The sequence below is a fragment of the Schistocerca americana genome, chromosome 3, assembly GCF_021461395.2.
Source record: "Schistocerca americana isolate TAMUIC-IGC-003095 chromosome 3, iqSchAmer2.1, whole genome shotgun sequence".
Lineage (NCBI taxonomy): Eukaryota > Metazoa > Arthropoda > Insecta > Orthoptera > Acrididae > Schistocerca > Schistocerca americana.
Window position 1 is genome coordinate 606,167,245 of NC_060121.1, and position 26,910 is coordinate 606,194,154.

At 40.3% G+C, this 26,910-nt stretch overlaps 1 protein-coding gene across 1 annotated transcript in view; it reads right to left on the reverse strand.

Annotated features, from left to right (window-relative positions):
• Positions 1-19,659: 19,659 nt before the first annotated feature.
• LOC124607018 (tudor domain-containing protein 3) overlaps positions 19,660-26,910 on the reverse strand; it is a 135,489-nt gene continuing 128,238 nt past the window's right edge. The window contains exon 13 of the mRNA XM_047139177.1: positions 19,660-21,431. Coding sequence (XP_046995133.1) covers positions 21,316-21,431 — 116 coding nt within the window. The 3' untranslated portion in view covers positions 19,660-21,315. The remainder of the gene's footprint in view (positions 21,432-26,910) is intronic.

Genomic DNA, 26,910 nt, shown 5'->3' on the forward strand with positions numbered 1-26,910 from the left:
CTCCATATCCCTGCAATGCCTCTCACTATTAGCTGCTCCTGTCCTACCACTGACCCCTTCTACCCTATCAGAGGCAGGGCCAGCTGTGAAAGTAGCTACATGGTCTACTAATTTAGCTGCAATCACTGTGCAGCATTCTACATGGACATGACAACTAACAAGGTGACTCTGCATGAATGGCCCCCGCCAAACTGTGGGCAAGAGATCATTGAACCACCCGACTGTTGAACAATAACCCACCATGATGTGCTTCATTTTAATGACTGCTTTACAGCCTATACCACATGGATTCTTTCCACCAAAACATGCTTATCCACACTGCACAGATGGGAACTCTTCCTACAACATACCCTTCAATCCCATGATGCCCCTGGCCACACCCTTCACTAATCTCTGTCCTCCACCTGTCTATCCCCTTCCTGCTTCCATTCCAGTAATTACACACACCCTCTATTCAATCATTGAACCTGCATAATCCTTTCCTCTTCTCTGTTTTTCTCCTCTACCTTTCCCCTCCTCCCCTCAGCACAGTCTCATGGTGCTGCAGCTAGCAGCCCGTCTGTTCCAACATGTCCAAGCACGTTCCCACAGGCAGCACTATCATCTTCCACCAGACCTACCATGCTATCCCTCCTCTTCCCCACACTACACCTCTTTTTGACATCCAATACTCAATGCAGGTATCTTGCTACTCACATCAGTTGCAGTTGTATTTGGCTCTTAGTGACTGAAGACAGTCCAATTCATGAACAATAGCATGTCATGCATGTCGAGACATGGATGAGAATTGCGGTGTTGCAAGTTCCAAGTGACAGTTATGGCACACACAAGCACGTGCTTTAAAAGAGCATGTATCCTGCAAATTGTGTCTCTTGCTTTCTCATGTAAAATTTGTCATGTGCCACCATCATCACTGATGAAAATTCACAGCAAACTGAATACAAATTCAGAAAATAACTCACTACGATCATGTCTAATACTCGCACTGACTATAACATTCACAGTGGGAGCTCAGAACACTACTGAATGCTCATTGGCTGTAAGAGAATGCACAAAGAAGGTGCGCAGAACAAGCCTGAACTCAACTGCTGTCGTTTGTGACTAAGTACAAATTTGTATGAGCTGATTTGAGAATGTTTTCCACTTCTGAAGAAGTACGATGTCCAAAAGGCGAAAAATTTCTATCATCCTTTCTCACTGTGGGGTGTCGCTGTCTGACTCAGTACCTTGTCTATGTGGTAGGTGGTAATCTAGCCTTTCCATATTGTTATTCCAATCTTCACTTTCAAACTGTTTGATTTAGCCTAATGGCTTTCCTTCCATCCCACAGCCAGTGCTGTTTCCCTTTGTTGTTATTCTCTACAACATTACATTACTCAGAATCATTCTTTATCTTTCTGTATTTTCTGATGTTTTATTGTCACCACCTGAACTGCATAGAATCTGACTTTCGAGCCACCTTGTAAGACGTTTTAATCGCACACAACATATGGGCTGTGTGCCTGTGTGGGTTGTAGTTGCAGCATCTTGTTTCCATATTTTTCCTACTGATAAAATTATTCCTGGACTTCAAACTGACTACACTACCTCCCTTCATCCTAATGTATTTTCACATTTTCCTGTACTGTTCTGTGCTACAAGTACTTCATTGCATCCCCTACCAAACTACCAACCTCCGTTCCCTCTTCCTTTACGCAAGCACACACTTTACTGACCTCCGTCTCCACATGTATCAACCCATTGACCTGCATCCTACTCTATTGCTGTCTTTTTATTTTCTCACTTTACCTCATCTCATTTTTATGTTGTTTTTCACTGCAGGCCCTACTTAGTCAGGTTTCATCTTTTTTCATGTTACTTCATCCACTTCGTCCTTTTTGTGCTTTCCCAGCCATTTTTACACACTTTTAATCCTCCAGATTGGATCCTTGCTCCTTCCATCTGCACCAGTATAGGAAAGTTTCACTATCCCTAGCCAAAATCCGGACCCACATACCATTTCTGTGTTTCTGCCTGGCTCATGGAATCATGCCCTAAATGGCCTGACCATCAAGTTACCCATCTCTGGCTGCAACTCATCCTCCACAATGACCTCTGTCTATTCAAATTCTGTCTGCCCACAGGCCTCACATACCTAGTCCTGTAAAACCATATCAGCCAGACTCAAATCTCTTTGCACTACCTCATCTACATTATTAAAATTCTTCTGCTCTACAATCCCAAATTCCTGCATCCCACCTCCCAGAATGACACACTTGCCCTCCAAGAACTAGATCAGAATGCACAATGCAGCCTCACAAAACTGTCCAATCTCCGACCTTGGACTACCATTATGTGCCACCACTGTAGGAGCCTCCATCAAAACTCCTCTGTATCCCTTCAAAGTCATCAAACCTTGCCTTGCAGTCATACGTTTCCCACGCCCTCAGAATCTCCCTCCTTCCACCTAGAAGAATCCAGATCCTAAACAGACCCACATCATGTCAAGAACCTGTTTTCCATAAGCCTCAGTCCCACATAAGTATCAGTCCTTACCTTCTGCCCCACTCCAAACTTAATCACACTGGGATTGTAAAACACCTCTCCTTGTCCCCATCCCTACAGTGGAAATATTTTTCACCACTAACCCTACCAATCAGACCCAATCGAAAACGGATATGGAATATTGCCTGAATCAGTTTATTCTTTCATCCAACCATGATCCACCCCCACTGATTGCAAATCATCCTCTGTTAACTTTTCAGAATTTCCTAATTTTGAACCTTGTCTCAGCATCATTCCCCAAAAGCCGCAATATGCAAACCAGTCTCACATCCCCAAAAAGAACCACAATCCACCACCTAAAAACTGATTTTGACCTTATAATCTATAATCATACCTGTTAATCAAGGCTGCACCACTATGGTTATGGTCCTGGTGAAAGGACTCCATGAAATGTCAGGCACATCAATCTACAATTCCTATTTAAGTGATACCATTATAGAAATCCATAAGAATTCCAGTCCCTCCTCCATCTCTTCCCCTCCCTGGGGACACTGACTTATCATAGGCACGTCTAGTATCAGGCGGGAGAGTTTGGGTGCTTCAATAACGCAGCATAGCTACTGGAAGGGTCACCCCAGCCAGACAAGTCTCAATGGAGGGGCCTGATGAAGAGCGTCCCACAACTTAGGGAAGGATGGGTTGTGTTTTTTCCAGAGAGTATGGGTTTCCCGAGCTGGGGCCTGGCCAGCCCCATCAGACCTCTTCTATTGTAAACTCTGGGCATACTTCAGAGACCATCGTTGCGTCCAGTAATGGCCCTTTGTGCATTTCGGAGAATGGGGGCCTTGGCTTCATCACCTGGAGCATGAGGCAGGTACACACCTCTAAAACGGAAAAAAAACCTCAATTTCAAAGTGTACTATGTGATGGTGAGGTGAATGGCTGTTTGAGGTAGAGCAGTCTCCATCGGGCGACTTATGAAGCACCTGATGCCCCCCAGCTGTGGAAGGCTTACTCAGGTGTGCAGGGCTCTGCCTGGGTTGACATTTGCTTCTCTAGTGGCTCATGGGATCCCTATGGAATAATCTAAATTCACTTCTCCTACTAACGGGACAGGTGAACTGTCAAGTAGTACCTATGCTCCTCCAATACAGAGAATTTGTTTTTCCAGAGAGTATGGGTTTCCCGAGCTGGGGCCTGGCCAGCCCCGTCAGACCTCATCTATTGTAAACTCTGGGCATACTTCAGAGACCATCGTTGCGTCCAGTAATGGCCCTTTGTGCATTTCGGAGAATGGGGGCCTTGGCTTCATCACCTGGAGCAATGCTCCTGAGTATAAGTCGCAGAATTACAGTAACAAGGCAATAATTTGCCATAACACTTTGTTTGTTACCAAGAGAGCAGAGGGAACCTTTGAGAATGCCTCCCCTTCCTATTTTCTATACTAAAGTCCTTAAAAATTGTTAAATGACTTAGTAATGTAACACTTCACGTTGAAACTGCCACTTCAAGCCAGATATCTAAGCTTCTGGGATGCAAGGCCTTAGGTGACTACCATGCAGTGGCAGATTTACATAACACCTTTATCTTCTGTAAATGCATTGTAAACTGCTTCACTGTAATGGTGATGGGCCATAAGGAGTTGTGGAAGAAAGGTAAAATATGGGTATCATGGGCCTGTAGAACAATATTAAGCAAGTCAATAGCACACTAGAAAGACCGACAACATTTATTGTAACATTCAACACTCCATAATTACCTGAATATGTTCTTACGAGTTATACCCATCTTCTACTTCTACATCTACATCTACATGACTACTCTGCAATTCACATTTAAGTGCTTGGCAGAGGGTTCATCGAACCACAGTCATACCATCTCTCTACCATTCCACTCCCAAACAGCGCACGGGAAAAACGAACACCTAAACCTTTCTGTTCGAGCTCTGATTTCTCTAATTTTATTTTGATGATCATTCCTACCTATGTAGGTTGGGCTCAACAAAATATTTTCGCATTCGGAAGAGAAAGTTGGCGACTGAAATTTCGTAAATAGATCTCGCCGTGACGAAAAACGTCTTTGCTGTAATGACTTCCATCCCAACTTACGTATCATATCTGCCACACTCTCTCCCCTATTACATGATAATACAAAATGAGCTGCCCTTTTTTGCACCCTTTCGATGTCCTCTGTCAATCCCACCTGGTAAGGATCCCACACCGCGCAGCAATATTCTAACAGAGGACGAACGAGTGTAGTGTAAGCTGTCTCTTTAGTGGACTTGTTGCATCTTCTAAGTGTCCTGCCAATGAAACGCAACCTTTGGCTCGCCTTCCCCGCAATATTATCTATGTGGTCTTTCCAACTGAAGTTGTTCGTAATTTTAACACCCAGGAACTTAGTTGAATTGACAGCCTTGAGAATTGTACTATTTATCGAGTAATCGAATTCCAACAGATTTCTTTTGGAACTCATGTGGATCACCTCACACTTTTCGTTATTTAGCGTCAACTGCCACCTGCCACACCATACAGCAATCTTTTCTAAATCGCTTTGCAACTGATACTGGTCTTCGGATGACCTTACTAAGGTTTCACTGTTTTTTCCTAACCCAAACCGATGCTTCAAATGTCAAAAAATTTGGTCATAGCACTATGGTATGTACGAGGGTGAATCAAATATAAATGGGTGTTTGGACTCTACTCACTCCAACTGCCATCTGGTGGCAGCTTCAAACTGGGCAGGTCAGACTGTGCTGTATAGTCTGCTCCCTGTTGGAAGAATTTGCAACCTACGTGCAGAAGTGGATCTCCCAGGTCCTTTGTGCACGCAGATAGGATTAGCCGTTGTAACGGCTGAGCAGGTAGCTGCGTGTATGACTTCCAGTTGAGCCAGGAGCCGCAGTTGGCATGCTGCCTGTGCAAGTTTAAAGTTTAATGTAATAAACACTTATACCAGACAACTTGTTCCGTCTATTTATTGTGAGTGGAAACTAGGGGAGGACAGTAAGTCTTCTCGCACTATACATTCACACTCCAATGTGCCACCACGGGAGGAAGAGCCCGCGCGCACGTTTTTTGGTCCTCCGGGCCAGATACAGTGACCACGCGGAATTTACTACGTTCGCGCGAATTTATTTTCCGGTATTTGTGAACTTCTAAAAAACCATGTGTGAGCTGCGTACGTTATCGGTTTCGTTGTTGACTGCTATCAAGTGTCCCGAGGCCTGTTTGGGACTTCGACAATAACAGCCTTAACAACGGCGATCGGGGACATATTTGTGAACATTTAATGTGTCTCTAATTCAAACGCGAGAGGCACAGAAACATGTCGGTGCCAGCATCATCTGTGACATCACCTCCTGCTCCCACCAAAACTTTGCGCCGTCAGAGACTGCAGTGCCTGCCACGCCAGCTGCCAGTGCCCGTGACGCCGCTGCTGTTCCAGTCCGTACTGCCTCGTATTGTCGCAGCTGTGTGGTAAGTGCAACTGTTGGCTTCATGCTATCATTTTCCTGGTCCTAAAATGTAGCCCTCAGAGAAAACAAAATTAGTCAAGCAGAGAGGTGTAGCAAAGGCTGCTCTCGAGCGCTTAGCAAGCTTTGTGCAGCCTGCAGAGAGTGCCAGCATCGAAATGTTGGAATCAGAATTAAATCGATTGACTCGGATACAGACTGATTTTGAGTCGTCTCAAACACGGGTGGAAATTGAAGACAAATCAGCAGATCATAGCAAGGACAGGGCAGAATTCGAGGATTCGTGGGACTTTGTTGAATCCACTATCAAGAGTTCAATGCAGCTTCCGCAGCATTTGGGCTCAAATCCATCAGGCAGTGTCAGTTCATTGAAACTACCCGCTATTAACTTGCCAAATTTTTAAGGTGACTAACTTAAGTGGTCATCATACAGGGATAAGTTTTTGAGTCTCATTATGAATAACAATTCAATTGATGACATTCAAAAACTTCATTACCTTAATTCGTCTTTGCAAGGTGAAGCTTAAGACCTTTTGAAACATATACCTGCCACAGCAGGAAATCTATCGAAAGCCTGGGGACTTATTACACAGAGGTATAATAAGCCAAAAATAATTGCAGCCAGACATGCTAAGGCTTTGTTGGCCTTGCCTGCAGTCGGCCATGGCACAGCGAGCGATTATAGGCAACTAATTAATCATGTATGCAGCCATTTGAAGGCCTTAGAAGCACTCAAACCTGATGTTCCACTTCATGAAGTTATTCTTTCAGAAGAGATTCTGTCCAGTATGCGACCCACAGATCGTCATGAGTGGGAGGTAAAGATGTCTGGGTCAACATTCACCACATTAAATCAACTAATAGATTTTTTGGAAACAAAATGTCAGGCCCTTGAGTTGATCAGGTTCAGGGATAACACCTCAAGGGATTCGCAAGGAAACGCCAATAATTCAGATCAAACGAGACATGTGAGGAGAGCTCATCTCGGTAATGCTGATACTGAGGAATCATGTAATTTTTGTAGTGAACCTCATACTATCACTAAACGCAAAGGGTTTCAATCACTAAATGTTGATGAGCGGCGGGCATATGTGAAAAAAATAAGCTTTGTTTTTTGTGCATCAGCTCTGGTCATTTCTCGACTAAATGCAGGATTTCTCCTTGTAAGACCTGTAAAGGAAGGCACAACATACTGCTCCACAAGCCTGTTGAATCAAGGAATGGGCAGAATAGTGAACCAGGAGGTCATTCCTTGGCCCATCAAGCTACAAACGGAAAGACATACACGCCCGTCCACTACGGGGTCTCGCAGCTACCTGCGTGCACAATGGACCTGGGAGATCCACTTCTGCATGTAGGTTGCAAATTCATCCGACAGGGAGCAGACTATACTGCACAGTCTGTCTTGCCCAGTTTGAAGCTGCCACTAGATGGCAGTTGGAGTGAGTAGCAGAGTCCAAACAATGGGATTTTTGTTCCTGAGCAACAACAGTCGGTAAGACCAGCCCGTGCTACTAGTATAGTTGGGTGGGGTCTTTAAGGGACAGGAGAACTGGCCGTTACTTATTTCCAACAGCTTCATCAGTAATGCTCACAATGTCGGAACAACAGATGCACCCTTCCACTTCTAATTCTAAAATTTCTTGCTTGTGAAGGAGTTCAAGTGATGGAAATTTTCCAGAAACTGACTGTACAATTCGGTGATACTGTACAGTTCGGTGATTGAACATTGTCAAGGACACATATATATGCCTGGCAGAGAGAGGAAGGATGAGAATATGTGGAAAATCAGCAAGACAATCACTGTCCTCAGACCAGCAGCATTAAAGACAAAAGCACTCATGTGGTTTGAGCGATTCTTGAAGGCAATCAGTGGGCAAGAGTATGAGAAATTGTGCAACAGGTCGGCATAAGTTATAGGAGTCATCAAGCGATCATCACAAATGACCTAAAGTTCTGTGAAGTGTGTCTTAGATGGGTCCCTCACCTTTTGACTGAAAATCTGAATTTGGAGGTCTGTCCGAAGTTTACATTAAAGTTGTGAAAGAAGATGATGCATTTTTGAGTAGGAGTGTCATCTGTGACGAAACGTGGGTCTTGGCGGATGAAAGGGGGGAAGAGTCCAAGTGAAAGATGAAACTTGGCCAGTGAGGCATTTTGGTCATCAATTTTTTGCTTGAGGAATGCACACTGAATGCTGCGTACTACTGCAAGCTATTGAAGAAGATGAGTGATGTATATCACTGCAAAAGACAAGACCCACCAATTCAACAAGTCATCTTCCTTCAGGACAGTGCCTGGTCCCATATAGCAGCTGTAGCGGCCTGCAAATTACAGGAAATGCGCAGGTCTCAACTTGATCATCCTCCTTACAATCCAGACCTATTGCCCTGCGATTTCCATTTGTTTGGACCACTTAAAGCAACTGACAAGGATCTGGAGGAATTTGTGTGCAACTGGCTCCTGATGCAACCAGCTTCATTCTACAATGTTGCGCTAAAAAATCTTCTTCTCACGGGGAAAAATTTGTTTCTAAAGCCTGCAATTATGTGTGAAAATAAATTGTAACTGCCATTTGTTTTTCAATAAATGATTTTTTAAATGAAATCCCATTTATATTTTATTCACCCTCATAATAGGAGGTCTAAGTGTGCTAATCATGAAGGCTCAGCTCACCAATCATACAATTGCTGCACACTTTCTTCAAAATGTATTAACTGTTCTGGGAATCACCTAATACGGAGCAGGGGGTTTATAATGAGGAAAGGAAAATTCAGGAGTTGAAAATTACGAGGCACATACCCTATGGTGAAGCTAAAAAAGCTTTTAAAGCTGTGCAACCTCCAGTGTTTGTTAGTTCTTTTGCTTTGGCCCTTAAGAAGCTAATTGCATAGTGAGAAGCTTCCACACCAACTCCGACCACAGATTCAAGTACCTTTTGGATAAAAGTTACACTTGAGCCTGAAATCTTTCGGAAGCCATCAGCGATAGACTTGAAATCTCAGCTACATATCACTGCACACCATCAAAACTACACTAAGTTGTCCTCTCTACCCTGCAAGCAACTCTTTACAAAAGTAAGGAAAAACATCACACAAAAAGTAATTCCAAATCACAGAAAGTAACAACTAAACCCTCAGATAAATGAGCTCTCTCCCTTCCTGATGGTGATTTTACTGTCAAGGATATTGATATCCACATGGAGAAACTGAAGAGGTAGACACTGTATAACATGTTCTTAACCTCTCGTGTAAATCCCCATCGCCAAGGACGGACGACAAAAACATCCACTGATAACCAATGGCTCAGCTTCTGAGTTGCAGTGGAACTTAAATGGATACCGATCATATTTGTAAGAATTACAGCACTTCATCCAGGAGGGACTGTTCTGCATCTGTGTACAACAAACTCATTTTAATGTCAACAACACAACTGCATTAAGAGGCTACCATCCCTGTTGGAAAGACGATGTTACTGGAGACAGGGTTAAGGGTGTTGTGGCAATTTTCATTGATATCAGATGCCACTCGTCTCCTGTCTCTCAAACTGTGGCCACACAAGTAGTTGCAGGGGAAGTTTCACACTGGTTAAAATCTTAGGGTGTTCTTCAAATCTTCCAACTTATGGTCTGTCGGGTGCAGATGCACTAACAGAACTCTTTCAGGCACTACCCCCATCCACTCCTTGTAGTGGAGACTTCAAAGTATACAATGTGCTGTGGGGCTCAGTTACACTTGCTGCAGGGGTCGTTATTTCGACCACCTTATCCACTCACAGAAAATCTGCCTTTTGAACTCTAGTCAGATAATGTTCTTTTCCCCAGTTACAGAAACTAACCTTTTATTTTGCTTCCGAGTTATTGCTGACTCAGTTCTGTGGGAAGTGACTACAGATCTCAGTCCGTTGTGGATTCATCTGTTGACTCAGATGATGGTCGACGGGAAACCGTGGGGACAGACAGTTCAAAAGGAAAATTGGTCAAGATCTAGAATGTCTTTGAACAACAGGATTTTGTGCAGGAGATGGTGGACCACATCACTTGTGAGATCCAATGAGCTGCCGCAGATTCCATTTCCTAGTCTAGCAACCACCTCAGATGACGACCTGTCCCTTGGTGGAAGATGAATGTAGCTTGGCAATCAGAGCCAGGCGCACAACTTGGCGGACACCATCGAACTACTGAAAACCTTTGTGCTTCCAGATCTGTGAGAGCATGAGTGAGACAACTAATAAAGGTGATGAAATCCTGGAAGCAATTCGAAACTTCCATTAATCAGTCCACTTCCACCATGCAGGTTTGGGACTCAATAAGGCTGATTTGAGGCGAGGGCAGAACAGTTCTCCTTATGGTTTTGTTGAGAAATGGGGTCTTGGTGAACACATTGAAACACATGGTTCACACTTTCGCTGAACTTTTTTTTTTTTTTTTTTTTACCATCACCGGGTCATCAAGTCAAATTCCTGTGTTCCAGGTGTTCTATAAGACTGTGGAGATAAGGAGGCTTCACTTCTTCTCACATGATGATGGGATTTACAATCTTCCATTCTCCATGTGGGAATTGGAATCAGCTCTGTCCATGGCCAGGAACTGCTCAGATTAATTATGCTATGCTCAGTCATCTGTACACTGAAGCCAAAGGCGAGCTCCTATCTTATTTCTGTCAGATCAGATTTGACGGACAATAACTCATGACTTGGAAGGAGGCAATTTTAATTCCATTATGAAAACTAATCTAGGATCACACTAATGCTAACAGTTATTGGAGTGTAGCCCTTACCAGTTGTATGGGTAAAACTCCTGAACACATGGTCAACCGCCAACTCGTCTGGCTCCTCAAATCCAGAGATCACCTGTGCCATTTCCAGTGCAGTTTCAGGTGCTACTGTTCTGCCCTCAATAACTTAATTCTATTAAAGATGGCGGGTGTGTTTCCTGACCTCAAAAAAGCATATAAAACCACTTCGAGGTACAACATCCTTCGACAAATTCATGAATGGGGACTATGTGGATGTGTACCACTTCTTATCAAAACCTTTCTACAGAACCGGTGCTTTCAATATTACATTGGTGAATCTGTCTGATTGATATTTTCAAAATGCCCCCCCCCCCCCCAGCTGTGTTACATGGTTTCCAACTGCTATCAATGGCATCTCCTCCACTGTCAGGAGCCCTGTTAAATGCTTTGTTTGTGGATAAATGCAGTCTTCTACTTTTCCTCCAGTCTCACACCAACAATGGGGCAACTACACCTGACCATCAGGAGGCTGGAAGTTGGGTCAATAAAACTGGTTTTAGGTTTTCTCCAGAGAAGACTAAGTGTATCAGTTTTAACCATGCTTAAAGTTCTAACCAACCAGAGCTCATAACTGGGAACAATATTTTACATTTTAAGGCCACTGCATTCTTTTTGACCATACTATTTGACTCTAAATTAACCTGGCTACTGTACCTGAAAAACCTGTGGCCAAAGAGCTTGAAGTCATTGAATATTTTTAAATGCCTCAGCAAAAAGGCGTGGGGAGCCGACAGGTCCCTCCTTCGGCGATTTTACAGGGCATTTGTCAGATCATGGCAGCATTGTTTATGGATGAACATGTATCTCAAGATGTTAGATGCTGTCCACAATGAGTGTATTAGAGCATCAGCAGGAGCCTGTAGAACCAGCCCAGTTTAGATTCTGTGAGCAGAAGCTGGTGAATCACCACCTTGCATTCAGTGACACCACCTTATGGCTCGAAAGGCCCTGAAAATCTCATTGTTGACCAAGCTATTCGGGATATGTGCTACTGACTGTGCCAGGGATCTGGATGTATCAGACCACCAAATACACAGTCAGGGGTGGAACAAATTGCTGCCTTGGCATCTTCAGAGGCCCAAGTGATTTTAAGCTTGACACAGTACAAGAAAACTTGTACTCCAGATAACGTTTTCCTATTTCTGTTTTCTTCAACTTTAAATACATACTCTATCCAAACAGATCTCAAAAGGCCCAATGGTACCGACTAACCACCATTTCATCTTCAGCTGATAGGTGTCACTGGATGCAGATACGGAGGGCACGTGATCCGCACCCTGCTTCCCAACAGTGCTCGGTAGACCCTGATGGTCATCCATCCAAGTGTTAGCAAAGGCGTTTGCTAACTTTAAACACATGCCACAGTTTTATCATTGTTTATACAGATAAATCAAAGCATGCGAATGGCTTTGGTTGTTCAGCCATTTTCTCTGAACACTGTACAAATCATGATGCTGAGTTGTATGGCACTATGACAGCACTGGAATAGTTTCACAGGCATCACAGTGCAATGTTTCTCATCTGTACTCACTCACTCCATGTGCTACAAGTGGTCCACCAACTGTATTCCAGAGACCAGTTGATTCAGCTCATCCAGCAGCTCCAACACTGTGGCAAGATGATGATCTTTTGCTGAGTATCTCGACACATCGGGATACAGGGGAATGAGAAAGCAGCCAAAGAAGTGTGTTGGGATGATGCTGTACATTGATGTGTCATCCCCTTGCATGCCATCATCTCATTATCTGACAGACAAATCACGCACCAGTGGGCAACTGAATGGTTAGAGGTGGTGGGAAATGAACTACAGTCACTCAAATCAACCACAAAGGCATGTTAGACTTCACGACAATCCCACCAATGGAAGCTACTCACCACACTGCACACAGGACGTAACCATTTAACACATGGTTTTGTCCTGCAACAGGAGAATCCACCACTCTGTGAAGTTTAAAGGATGCCACTTTCAGTTCAGCATATTTTGGCAATGTGTGTGTGATATACTGACATCCTCCACTTACTCTCGACAGTTCCTGTTCCTTTATCACTTGGAACCCTGCTTGACACCGTCAATGCCAACCATGTGCCATCTAGAGGAATTCTTAGCTGGTTCAAAATCAGTGATGATATCTTCACGATCTGGACTGATGGGTGGGGACACCCTATCCACATGCCAACCAGAATCTCAATAACTTCTGCCCCATTCACTTCACCTACTCTTCCTCAGCCCAAAATGGTATCTTCTTAGATGTCGACCTCCACCTCAAGGATGGCTACATCAGAAATTTCATCCACATAAAATCTAACAATTACCAACAGTACCTCTACTCTGAAAGCTGCCACTCATTCCACACCAAGAAAACCCCTACAAACAGCTTAGCCACTTGTTTTTGTTGCATCTGCAGAGACGACCAGTCCCTCTCCGAATATGCCAAGGGTTTCAATGAGGCCTCCACAAACTGTAAATCCTCGCAAAACATTGATCAGAAACAGATCTCTTGTGCCAAATTCACCAGTCACCTACTATCCCACACATACCCACTGCCCAGCCACACTCCTGTTCTGACTCAGCACCATCCAGGAGTGGAGCAACTGAATCACATTCTCTGCCTGTATTCCAACTATCTATCATCTCGTTTTGAAATGACGAATTTTTGAAATGACGAATATCCTCCCCACCCATCCCACAGTGGTATTCTGGTGTCCATCTAAACCACGCAATATTGTTGTACATCCCTTCTCCATCCTTACTCCCAACCCCTTACCTCATATCCTTGCAACAGACTCAGACACAAGACCTCCCACTACAACCTACTCTTGTACTGTCACTGTCATCTCCTACCTCATCAGTGGAGGGTCACCTGTGAAAACGACTATGTGATGATGTAATCTACTAATTTAGGTGCAACAAGTGTGCAGCATTCTACAAGACCACTAACTGCCTTGTCTGCATGAATTCCACTGCCAAACTGTGGGGAAGAGATGGCTGAACCACCCAGTTGTCAGCCATGCTTCCCAACATAATGTGCTTCACTTTAATGATTGCTTCACTGCCTGTGTCATACACATTCTTCCCACCAAAATCAGCTTTTCTGCGTAGCACAGGTGAGAACTCTCACTGCAACCTATCCTTCATTCCTGTAATCCACTGGCCTCAGCCTTGATAGTCCGTGTCACCATTGGCTATCCCCTTCCCTGCTCCCACTCTAGTACTATACATGCCTTCTGTTCCACCAATACACCTAAGTAGTCCTTTCCTCTTCTCTATTTCACTCCTCTGCTTTTTCTCCCACTCACCAACACAGCCATCAAACTCGGCAGTCACAAGAGCTATCCCTTGCCCCCCCCCCCCCCCTTCCCCCTCAACCTCCCACAGTGCGAATGTGGATGTTTCTATTTATGAAGGACTTTGTCCAAAAGCTGAAATGTTTCTAGTACTCTTTTTATTTGTGCCTGTCTACGACTCAATGTCTCCTCTATGAGGTGAGTAGCAGTCTATCCTTTCCGTATTGTGATTTCTTCCTAGACTTTCCATTCTTTCATATGTGAAAAAGGAGTGTTATGCTTCTTTATCTAGCAACGATTTGCAATGTTCAATATACTGAAATGTTGCTATGAAACATCACCACAAAGATATACGTAAAATGGGAGAAAGGCAATCGCTCATCTATAGTGGAGCGATGCATGGAGCACGATAACACAACAGAAATCGGTATTCAACTAGCAATAGCTCATTTTCCAGCAACACTAAACAAACACAACCACAAAGACATCCAAAATGCACACTCTTGTGGCCACAGCAAGATGCTGCCAGCTAGTGCTCAGAAGCTAGTGGGAACACTATTTTCTGTTGTGTTATGTGCTCCACACTTCCGTCCATTATAGTGCCTTTCCCTTAATTTACATATTGCTCCATCCAGGAATTTCCATTTTTGTTATACACCAGAAAGATACATTATGCTTCACAACACTCATTTTGAAAACCAAGCAAGCTCCTGCAAGTACACTGAACTTAAAACAGTTTCATGTGCTATGCAACCACGCTACTTTTAAAACATTTTTCTGTCAATGATTTGTGAATACACTGAGCACCTGACAATGGCCACCCAAATTATCTTCTGATTTCAGTCTTCAACATGCAGAATTGCCAAAAAGCCTCTCATGCTGACCCCCCCCCCCCCCCCCCCCCCCCCGCCGCGAAGTTGGTTACAATACAAATACCATGCCTTCAAAACAATACTATACCTACTTTTTTTATTGGATAACAAAATGGGAACCGTTGTTGTATTCTCAATCTGGTAATACCCAAATCTCGAAAATTATGCACTTACTGATCTGTTTCTTCATTTTCTCACTGCAAAAAATTTGAAAAGCATACTTTGTATGTATATATATCTGATGAAGTCATTTTAATAACAGTATGTACAGGATAGATTGTTACTCATCACACAGACAAGGCATTGTGTCACAGACAGGCATATAGAAAAAGATTGCTAAAATATTAAGCTTTTGGACTAAGTCCTTCTGAACACACACACAAAATTCTGAAAGAAGGACTTTGTCTGAAAGCTTAGTATTTTAAGAGTCTTTTCTTTATGCCTGTCTGCAACTCAATGCCTCCTCTATGTGGTGAGTCACAGTCTGTTCATTCCATATTACTGTTATTCCAAGCTGGGCTTTCCACAATTTGAAGTAGTAGTTTTAAAATACTGATGCCACTGCCCACCAGTATTCAAAAGATGCCTTTGACAACTACAATCATTTTTATGGGGACTGAAGGGTGTAATTCAGCTCTAGTGAGTCAGAAGTGAAAGTGGCGATTACATTAAAAACTTCAAAATTTTATTTAAAGTGTAGCATTCACCACAGCTGCCTTAACACGTCACAGATGCCTCTCACTCTTCCTTTACATACAAATTAAAAAACAAATTACAGTTAAACTGTTTTCAGATTTGACATGTTTTATGTTATGTAAAGTGGATGGTATTTTACTAATTTTGGCACATATATTTGGTTCTGACAAATTATTAGTATGCTGTAAACAAAATCTTCATTAAAAACATACATTGCACTGTTCACAGTTTACATAATTCAAAGGAAATTATAGCCTGATTAAAATTGCTTGTTGGTTGACATTTCAGATGTTGGAGCCAGTTTCCTCTGATCAGATGCTCAACAACACGCCTAAAATGTTCACTGTTGCCAAACTACCACAACAAATGGTAAGTTCCATTTCCAATTCCTGTCTGACCTACACACACACACACACACACACACACACACACACACACTCTCTCTCTCTCCATACACATCACTGACCAGACAATACTGTATCCTTTCGTATAATAATAATAATAATAATAATAATCACAGAGATCGGCCTATACTATAAGCTTCATACTGCGTTGCATGAGACCAAACATTTTGGAGGCAACAAATCATTACTGTGATTGGTTCTACAGGGAGGCATAGTGGTTAAAGTACATTCCTGACATGCAGCAGATCATGGGTTCATTTCTTGTCAATGCTTTCAAATTTTTGATTTTACAGTCTTTATCAAAATGACACTGATTGTTATTTTTATTCAGTTAATTGGTTTGACATTTTTTTTTAATTTCAAATTCTTTGCCATATAATTTTCATCACTGCACTGTCATTTTCACTTGCTCTAATTTTTTTTCTACCTATCTTTTTGTTTTGTTTTGTTTGGAATGTGCTTACATTGCTTACAACCTCTGTAACTGAGTGCCAACCAGAACTTTTCAATGGTCAATAAAGTGTCAGCTCGTGTAGCCTGAAATTTTTCTGACTTGATATTGCTTGCAGAGGGTAGCTTTAATTGCTGTGAACAAAGTGAGAGTGATTACTAGTTCTGCTGCAGTTTGATGATCGCCATTTTCTGAGTTACATTGCACATCATGAGACTGTGGTTAAGTTAGGACATGACTGTAAATTCTGGGCTATAAAACACATCATCCGCCGCAGTTCAGTCATTGGTCACTTAAAATCAACTGTAGACAGAGCATTTCGTGGTCTCTTCACACATCACAGCAGCCCCTTCCAACACTACACTGCTCTGAGTAAGTAACTGCTCTTGTGAAGTGATTTGCCCTGTTCGTGCATTTCAGCTTTAATGACGTGGCAATCAATGTGATAACACTGTAATGGCAAATGACAGATGTCAACTTACGAGTAATTTTATCAGACTATATATAGTATGTGATGTTTATACAGAATAGATGCCTTTTGTCTGTTCACAAGGTAGAAATGAGATAGTACATCATAATGTCTTACTGATGGTCAAATGGAATCAATTTTTTATAAAATTAAGGTATTTTCATGAGTGAAGTGTAAGTGGCGAATAGAGCCCATCAGATAAAACTTTGAAACAACAAAGTTGGTAGAGAGGGAGACTGATATGGCATATACACATACCATTTGCTGCTTTTAATGGCCATCACATCCTCTATCGTGTGCTTTGTTCACTATGTGCCATTTCACTTCCAGTGAAATTGCTGGTACCTTTCCTTCTATCCTACAGGTTCCATTAACAGTTTCTCTTTTGTTTATTTTAGTGAGAGTAAAATTTCTGTTTATTATTTATAGTTTCTTGAGCAACAGATTAAATGTATTGCTTAGTTGCACACACATGTTCTATATGGAACCACATTGGCCAGCACAATTATTTCGCCTGGTTATCTCCATTTTCCTCATCACTAGTAGACTGAATGTATATTCACCATTTCCCTTGTCAGATGGCTAGAAAACCACTGAAATTACCATACAGAATAAAAACTGTGAAAGACTTTTGGTCACACTTTTTTTTTCTTCTTCTTCTTCAAAAGAAGGAATGACAAACCACCGAAGCCATATGTCATACATGAACACACAAAAAATACTAAAAAAAGGAACAATGGAGGTTCAGAAACTTTGAGATGTATTATGACTCATCATTTACGATGAGAAAACTTTAATTACATAGAAGAAACTTCACCAGCTGACAATTTTACTAATAATTTAGCATTCCCATCTGATTTGAAGACAGAAGTGCAAATACAATGCACAGATAAGAGCCACGTCTGCAAGGAGCAAGTAATGTTTGTCTAAAGTGCACTCAACAATTACAATTACAAGCTTACCATGGAAGAAATCTTTAGATGCTCAGTAGTCACAAATGGTTCTTGTAATTAATGCTGCTTCTCTATCAGTGCTTAATTTATGATCTAATAACACACAACACCTGATGTGTGCTATGTATATATTTGCCAAATATTTTGTTGGAAATCGAGGCAATAACAACTTGAAAAGCATGGAAGGTGCAGAAAGCAATATATTCTGTGGTATATGTCAAATGAGATGTATTGTGACAAATGAGTGAAGCACTCTGATAATTATTCCAGTAACTGTGTCTGCTGAACAAAGTTATCAGCACAGCAAGATGCAGTTACAGGAAACAGCCATTGAACATGTTTGTTGTGCTGTTACACTGATCATTTCAAATCCACATACTTTCACGTAATAAAATTAATCAGAGATAACAGTTTTGCATAAATTGCTATGATCATTCACGAACTGAATACACAGAAGACGACAACAAGGCATGTCACACAGTTTTTTAAGTGAAATATGCATGCCAATGGCAGATTTTTCATGCCTCAATTGAAGAGGACTGGTTTCTGCACATTATGGATTAAACTGATCTGTATTTTTTTTTTTTTTTTTTTTTTTTTTTTTTTTTTTTTTTTTTTTTTTTTTTTGTTAGTGTTACATGAAGGAGACAGTGAACAAGAAAAGTTTTCAGTCTGTGGTTGATGCAATGAGTGTTATTGATGATGATGATGATCATCATCATTGTCATCATCAAAAGGTACAATTTGGAAAAGCAACTGTAAGTAGTGATAAGACATGCTAAATTACCCTCCAAGTAGGAAATTGTACGAAATCCCTATACAAAGCAAACTGTGCTAGTAAGATTTAAAGTATTTTTACAACCAAGTGGAAATGAAGCATTTGCTTAAGTGAGTACATAAATATCACCAGCTTAGCATTTTATCTGTGAAATAAGGACAATCTTTTCAAAAAGATGCAACGATTCCTGTATTTCATTACTGTACAGAGGATTTAATATTTGTAATACATCAAAGAAGAAAGCAACTTATGTTGTCATTCAAGCTAGACGTAAGGCAAAAATAATGGAACAAATTAATGTCGCCACTCTTCCCATATATCACTGAAACATGCAAATTAGTACTTCATATAATGTTTTCAAATGGATAGCGAAGAATATAATACTAATGCAAATATTCCTGCCATCATATTTATGTAAGAAAGATCTTAGTATAGGCACATTTTCAAATGTATGCTGAAACTGACAGCTGAAAGACATAAATCAATTCTGTGTGTGAAATCATCTTATACTCACTGACAATTTTCTGTCTAAGAAAGGTTAGTTTCACCATTTAAGTGCTTTGCTCATTTCGCCAGGTATCATTCTATTAGATGTGATAACCTTTAAGGTGAGAAGCAGGATTCAATACTTCCAGCCATATAGTTCCCCCTCTATGAGGTCCTGTGATGTTACAATTAATTGTGAAAGTGAGGTCATCCATAAATAAGCATGGAAAATTAATTGCATCCTATAATGAACAAAAAGAAAAAGGTTTTCTGCCCTTTTCACGCAAAGTAATAATTGCCAATGTCAGTCCTTATGTTCTTCCTCCTTCCCCATTACCATAAATGAGTACAACCAATTAAAGCAATTTAAATTGCATAATAATTTGTGTTGCATCAAGAAACTGCTTCAGAACAACTGAAAGTTTCTGACAGTTATTGTCATACTTTGCATACCATACTGATACAACAAGGATGGTACTCTTTTTTACAAAATAAATAATTTATTCTGAGTAAGAAATAAATACTGTATTAAATACTAAAAAACTAATTACACATAATCTCATTTCTTTTTTTAACATAATATAAAACAACAACAAATATTGTCAGCTGTATTTTTGCTTTAGCTGTTAGAATTGCTCTGAAATTTAAATGAGAACTCAAATATTTCATTTAGAACACGAATTACCAATTAAACACTCAGCCAACGTACAGCAAGGAACAATATCCTTCAACTTCAGGTATTATTAAACACTAATGCAAGCTCTCCTCCACTGTTTGACACTTTCACCTCTGTAACTTCAACACAAAATGGTTTAACTGCTCTGTTTACACTTGAAACATCATTATATAACTTTGTAAAAGATAGTCAAGTAGATAATCTGACAAATGAGACTGTAACATTTTCATTTGTGACAGAAACATATTTCAATACGGATGATACTTGACATTCATTCAAATCTTTCTTATTGTTTCTCCATAAACTGGAGGAACGTTTTCAGAATTCAGATAAACAGCTCTACATTCCAATACTCAAGTATCTCAAAAGTTAAATTTCATGGCTACACATGCTTAAGACAATACAAAAGTGCCATGTAATAACATAATGTCACCTAGAAGAATACATACATTTAACTATTTTTTGTAATTAATTCAATTATTATAAGACCTGAAATAAATTTACAAAAGCATTTTTGCCGAGCTCTCTCTATCTAATTTCCCTTTTTACTGCCGAATCATTCACACAAAGAACTTGTGGAATGTTTCTTAATGCCGACATGCAATGGGCATTTTTCTGAATGAAACACAAAACACCTGACACTGAAAACCATATTTTTTCATGAAATACAGAAGAAAAGCTGCCTTAATCATGTATTGCCATGAAAAATACAACCATTAGCTTTTCCTGTGGAAGTTAAGGCCATTACTTCTCACACACTGCTAACACATAAAATCATGTACAAGAAACATTCCTCATAGCCAATGTATTATTCTCAGCTGTAACATAACTAACAATCATTTATTTTTTAAAGTCAAAAACAAAAATTTGCATAGTTTCGAAATTAATTTGGATTCTGCACAGATCTCCAGTGCAGGTTACTTGAAAATATTTATTTGAGTCTACAAATGTATCAGTGAATTGTAACTTTCCAACATTAACTGACATAACTAAAATCATATTTACCTTTACTGCAGCCATTAAATAATGGTAACTTCAAAATATTTTTATGGGCAACAATTTACTCATACAGAAACAAAATTACAACATTATTACTGTTACATACAATACTACACAAACACCACATTCCTTAATTAGAAGAATGTTCTTTTCCAAAAATCTCTCTTCAAGAGCAATTAAAAGCTGCTTTTACAGATGACATAAAAGTTAGTTTCCATAGTAACAACACACAATATGGGTTCAAAGAAATGAGTTGTAACATAAAAATATATTGGCACATTTCATGTTCCACTTTGATAAGTTTAAAAATGATTCTGTCTAGATTTTAGTAGTAATATCCTATAGGTACATGATTTGAATGATGCTTACACAACCATGGTTAGCCAATTATTAATCACGCCTATCTTCCAATACATTCTTTACATACAGATGTTGAGTTACAAAGTTAAAAGCGAAAGACAGAAGTCCTGGAAGAGGCTTTAAGCCTCCAGTCACTTTCGCTGAGCTGGAGGCATGTACAACTGTTGCTGGATGCGTGGAGGTTTACGATCTGCACCTGCACTCTTTATGTACGGCCTTGTGCCACCTCGGCGAAATTCAAGTATACCTGTACCAAACAACAAACATTATCAAAATATCTTACCAAATATGTATTGTATTAGCTGCAGTTTCCATTAATGTAGATTGCGGATTAACACTAGATGAATGAGAACCATATTAGAACACGCAAGAAATTTTAAAATTTGGTGAGAGAGGTTTATAGAAACTGAAGGAACACTAATTAGTGGTTAGAGAAGTGTAACAGACAAATGCTAAAATACTTCTCCTCGGGTGACTATAGGGTAATACCAAATGCCTGAATGGTATAATGAATTTTTACATCATTATGAAAAGGAATGTAGGTGGCAAAGAAACACTTGAACAACTCAACGGACAAATAATTCTTCTCAGAGATAAAACAACCACAACGTAAATATGGGGAATGATGTAGACAATAAAGTAATTATGAGAAAGTGGATTACATTCTAAATATCTTGGCAGCTTGAAAGACTACGGTGAAATATAGCAAAGAAAGCAGAATTATTGTACAGGGAGGGGGCAGTGGGGAGGGGAAGGTAGCAGTGCTGCTTTTAGAGTGATGCAATAGTTTTCAACTAGTTACAGTGTTACAGTTACTAGTTACAGTGAGGAAGTTATTAGATGGACTATACCCTGGGAAGACAAGCAATCAGAAATTAAAGATTGGATTGCAAAGCTTAACCAGACAGGGATATGGATTTGGATCATAGGCTAACAGTGCAAGACTAGAGAGTCCCTACAAGAAGTGGGATAGTAATAAGAATGAGGGGACGTGAAAATTATATGACTGAACTATGCAAGAAGCTTTCTGGTAGTAGAGTGGATGATGAATGGAGTATTACTGTCCATCTCCAGCAATTTCTCATTGAAATTGATTATGGTGTGTGAGCTGCTTCCAGCTACGAGAACAATTTATGTATACAACATGAGCCCATTTATGCAGTGACTAACTGTCCATGAGGGATATGTGGTTGAATTAGCTGTATTCCCACCATTGTCAAGCTTCTGTTACTGTCTTCTATGATCCTGTTCAAACATATAAATCTCAAATTTCTGAATTTTTACTTGTGTGGTCTTCAAGCCCTTTCTGAACCGCTCCATGTTGCTCTGCAGAGGGTCTACATGATGACTGAAGCTTCTGCTAGTACACGTATTCTAATTTCTTCATGGGATGCTGAACTGGACTGCTCAAAGCCATGCAGTACGGTTAAGTCAACTAACTATTTGATATACACACAATCACATTAATATGTAGCACCTGATCTTTATCAATACAGACCCAGTGTGAGCAGCACAAATTCTATTTTCCAAATTGCTCATATTTGCTCTTCAAGCAACCGATTAACACCTGCAGTTTTTCAGGTGTGAACTGGAGGAGCTTGACCATCTGTATAATGCATTCTTGTTCCTCTGCAAGCAGTTAAGGCTTGGTTAAAAAGTTCTTCATCAAAAGGGTGTCAAATTTCCAGACTGTTTGTAGAAGATTTCTTGTGGGAAAAAAGCCACCAAATATTGTGAAGCTGTGAGCACACAGTCTTTGTTAGGCACATTTCCTCATTGGAGATTTCTCACGGAATGTCACTCTGGCATACAACTTGACAAACAGAAAGCCATCAAAGGGACATCACAAGCATAAATGAGAAACTACGCAATAAAACACTCCCAACTGCGCAAGATTGTATTTCCAAATTTTTGATCACCAATGAGAGGGAGAGAGCTTCCATTTTATTGAAAAACTTATCCACATAACCTCATTACACACATAGACCTGTCTGAGTTGACAGCTTTGTAAGAATAGAAATAAACGGAATCTTCCCCACTACCTGAAAATTTATGAGACCTGCTGAATGAGAAAAAAGAAAATAGCCGTAGGCCATGAATGATGTGGAACAAATCTTTAGACAATGCAGCAGCTGTTAAAATGACACACTCGTGAGCTGGCGATATCATGGAATATAATGCCAGTACCAGCACTAATATGTATACACAGTGTGAACATTTCAAAATATGTAACAGCAAAAACATATTTTCTTCAAATCTGTATCAATAACATGTGCACTGTGGGCATCAGTACGAGCCACTACCCAACAAAGAGGAAACCTGTAAGTTTCCTTGAGCTATGTGCTGAAATCAGACACAAGCAAAATCTTGAAGTTGATGTTCTGTATTTAAATAATAAAGACAGCTAAAATAATATACCCACGTGAGGGTGTACTACATGCAATAATACACAGAAATATCAGCCGCACTGGGAGTGTGCGAATAAAGCCTGTAAGTGTTGTAAGCTTTATTTCAAACAATGGATAATTGTGCACCTTTGAAGAGTGGTAAAGTTTAGGCTTCTAAAGCACTGAAACATGTATAAAACATTAAATAAAAATAATTAAGACATTAAACATATGGGGGAAAGTATCTCTGGAAATACTAAAAATTCTCGTTATGAAAGAAAATGTTTGCTAATCATGTGCAACGGTACTCCAGTTCAAACAGGATTGTTTGGACATTCTCTGTTCAGCGCATCTCTTCATCCTCATTTGTCTTTTCCCATCAGCTGTTTCCCGCATTACACAATGTATGCTTTCTTACACGTGTGAGGCCCCCTCCTCTTATCTCGTGAAATACTCCCTTTATTATTTTGATTCTATATTCATACAGTGCCACCTAACTCACTGAGTATTTTTTGTACAGGTAAAGGAAATTTGAAAGTAGCATGTCAATTACATGAACCATCTTCCATTCACACAAATAATATGACGGCATCTGGTCCTGCCTATTAGCGCCTGAGATATTCAAGTTACACATTGGTTGGCAAAGCTTAAGGATGAAAGCAACTTTTGCATGATGTATCACTGCCATGAAACTTAGTCCCATGCATAGGAGGAAATGCTGTAGTATAGCACAGAAGATGTCTGCAAGAAATACGTTATGAGACAACCAGAAATGACACTTTTATTCAAAGAAACTGAATTCACTGCAACTGATGATGACATTAAAATGGGGGGGACATTGTCCGTAACTGGGCGAGTGATCACCATGGACGGCAAGGCATGCCCCCGAACATGGTTTCATATTGGCTACAAGGTAGGTCAGGAGTTCTTTGTAGTAGAATGTTCCATTTATCTGCCAGCATGGCTGACAACTGCTGGATGGTCATTGGTGTATGTGGACATGCTGCAATAATATGTCTCCCCAACACAACCCATACATTCCTGATGGGATTTAAGTTGGGCGAATGGGCAGGCTAGTTCATTTGCTGAATATTCTCTGTTCCAAGTGCTGCTCTACCTGCAGCGTTTGACGTGGTTGTGCACTGTAATCCATAACAATGAAGCCGGGGCATAATGCACTCCTGAAATGATGTACATGGGGGATGAGTACAGGGTCACGCTAATATCGAGCAGTGGGCTACATTCATCACACTTAATTTTTCTTCCAGTTTCCCAATGATTCTTCCCCAAGTGAAGTCATCCAATCCAAATGATGGCTCTGGGCCCTGTTTTAATGAATCACACCATCATAGCACAAAACTGCTTGGTGACTGACACGCTCTTTTCCTATTCCTTCAACTGTCTGTTGTTGTCCATTTTGAGCTATAGTCACCCTGACCTCATACTACATGATGTCCAGCTTTCTATGCTTGACTGGAAGACCTCTGGCAACATGCTCCTGCACTTTCATCCATTTTCACCAAGTTGTTAATATTTTACACTACATTATTTATCTTGTCCTTAGTTTTACACAGTAGTCTATTGTACAACTGTCAGTGGTTTTGAGATCATTTGCAGGCAGGAATTTGGCACTTGTGTCACGTCACAGCATTAAGATATTCTGTGGAGATGTTATAACCTCTCTGTCTGTCCTTCCACTTTCTGATCATCACTATGTCTGAATACTAAGCAATTACATGCATTTTCCCCAATCTTATGACTACAACTTCTTTAAGGTGTTCCTCCTATTTAACCTTTGTGTCCCAGTGCAATGAGTTTTCAGATTAAAAAGGTGTTAGTTGGCATAAAACTACTGTAATAATTACCCTTACAAATTTGATGGCCAACATGCCGCTTCTCCTCTGACAAATGAAAAATGAGCTTTTCCCACTAGTATTAATCAAGCATCCCAGCATTTGAAACACATTTATTTATAGAAATGACTGGGTTGTTCACCATATACAGTCAGTGACATAATTTACAAGACCACTGCCTCATCGTTATGCTGCACTGCTCCGTTATACTCTCTGTTAAATACAGTGCAACATGCAAGGTGATGAAGTGCTACTAGTATACTGTCCAAAGGTGTGAAGCCGAAAAACAGTCCAAATACTGTGAAACTGTTTTACATAATGTGGGGGACTATATTGCTGCTGATTCATTTATCTGCCCTATCTATTTGCTGCATTCAATAAGCTAACAAAAAAATGCTGTTTAGTGTGCACTGCACTAATACAAGTGAATTACTAATTATCATGATAACATTATCAAAAAAGTATTTTTAAATAAAACAAACTATTCCAAATTGTCACGGATTAACAGAATAATATGCACTTTCAGCTTCAAAAGCATCTGTCTCTACATTCAGCACACAGTCATACTGAAATGCGTTACAGGACTACCACAAAGGTAAGCAAATGTAGCACTGAGAGAAATACATAACAAAATTCAGTTAACAAATAATTCAGTACCACAATTAAATCAATACAGTTGGCAGAAACAGAAAAAAAGGAGGCACAAATAAGTGTGGAATTCAGTAAGTTTTTCAGCTTCAGATCTACAGGACACAGAAGCAAGGTCATGATGAAACTTACAGGAAACAAGCTGTCTTAGGATTTCTATACTGATTGTTGATCTGCCTGCTAGTGGCTTTTCACATAAGGGGTAAAAATCTCCAGCAAGATTAGAACTTAAAACTAATGCATCCTTCTGCTTGAAGGGCACACACTTTACGACTAAGCTATTGTACGATTGTGTCAAACAGGGCTGCCTTGTTAGTTAAATAGTTTTGTGTTCCATGGATCCACTGCACGATAAATCATAATGATGTAAAATGAGTAATTTTACATTCACATTGCAAGTTAATTTGTAAATATGGCCACATGCTGAACAATTACAAGGATTTTTTTTTAAAATTAAATCCAAAGCTGTGTGTCAGTAATTCAGATCCACCACCTTTTATGCATTACATTAACAGAAATTCTTCTGCGGGGGAGGAGGAGTTGTCAAGAAGAAATTTTTTCAGTTTGTTTTCAAATTTTACTTTGCTGTCTGTCAGACATTTTATATCACTGGGTAAATTATCAAAAGTTTTAGTTGTGGCATTGTGCACCATTTCTGTGCTAAAGACAACCTTAATGTGGAGCAATGAATGTCATTTTTCTTTCTGGTATTGTATTTATGTGCATCACTGTTCCTTGTTGTCACAATGATGACAAAGACAGAAATTGTACAGCGCAAATAACAAACTAAGCTGCAATTTCTGTTGGAATGAGCTTCCTGGACTCTAAATCTACTACA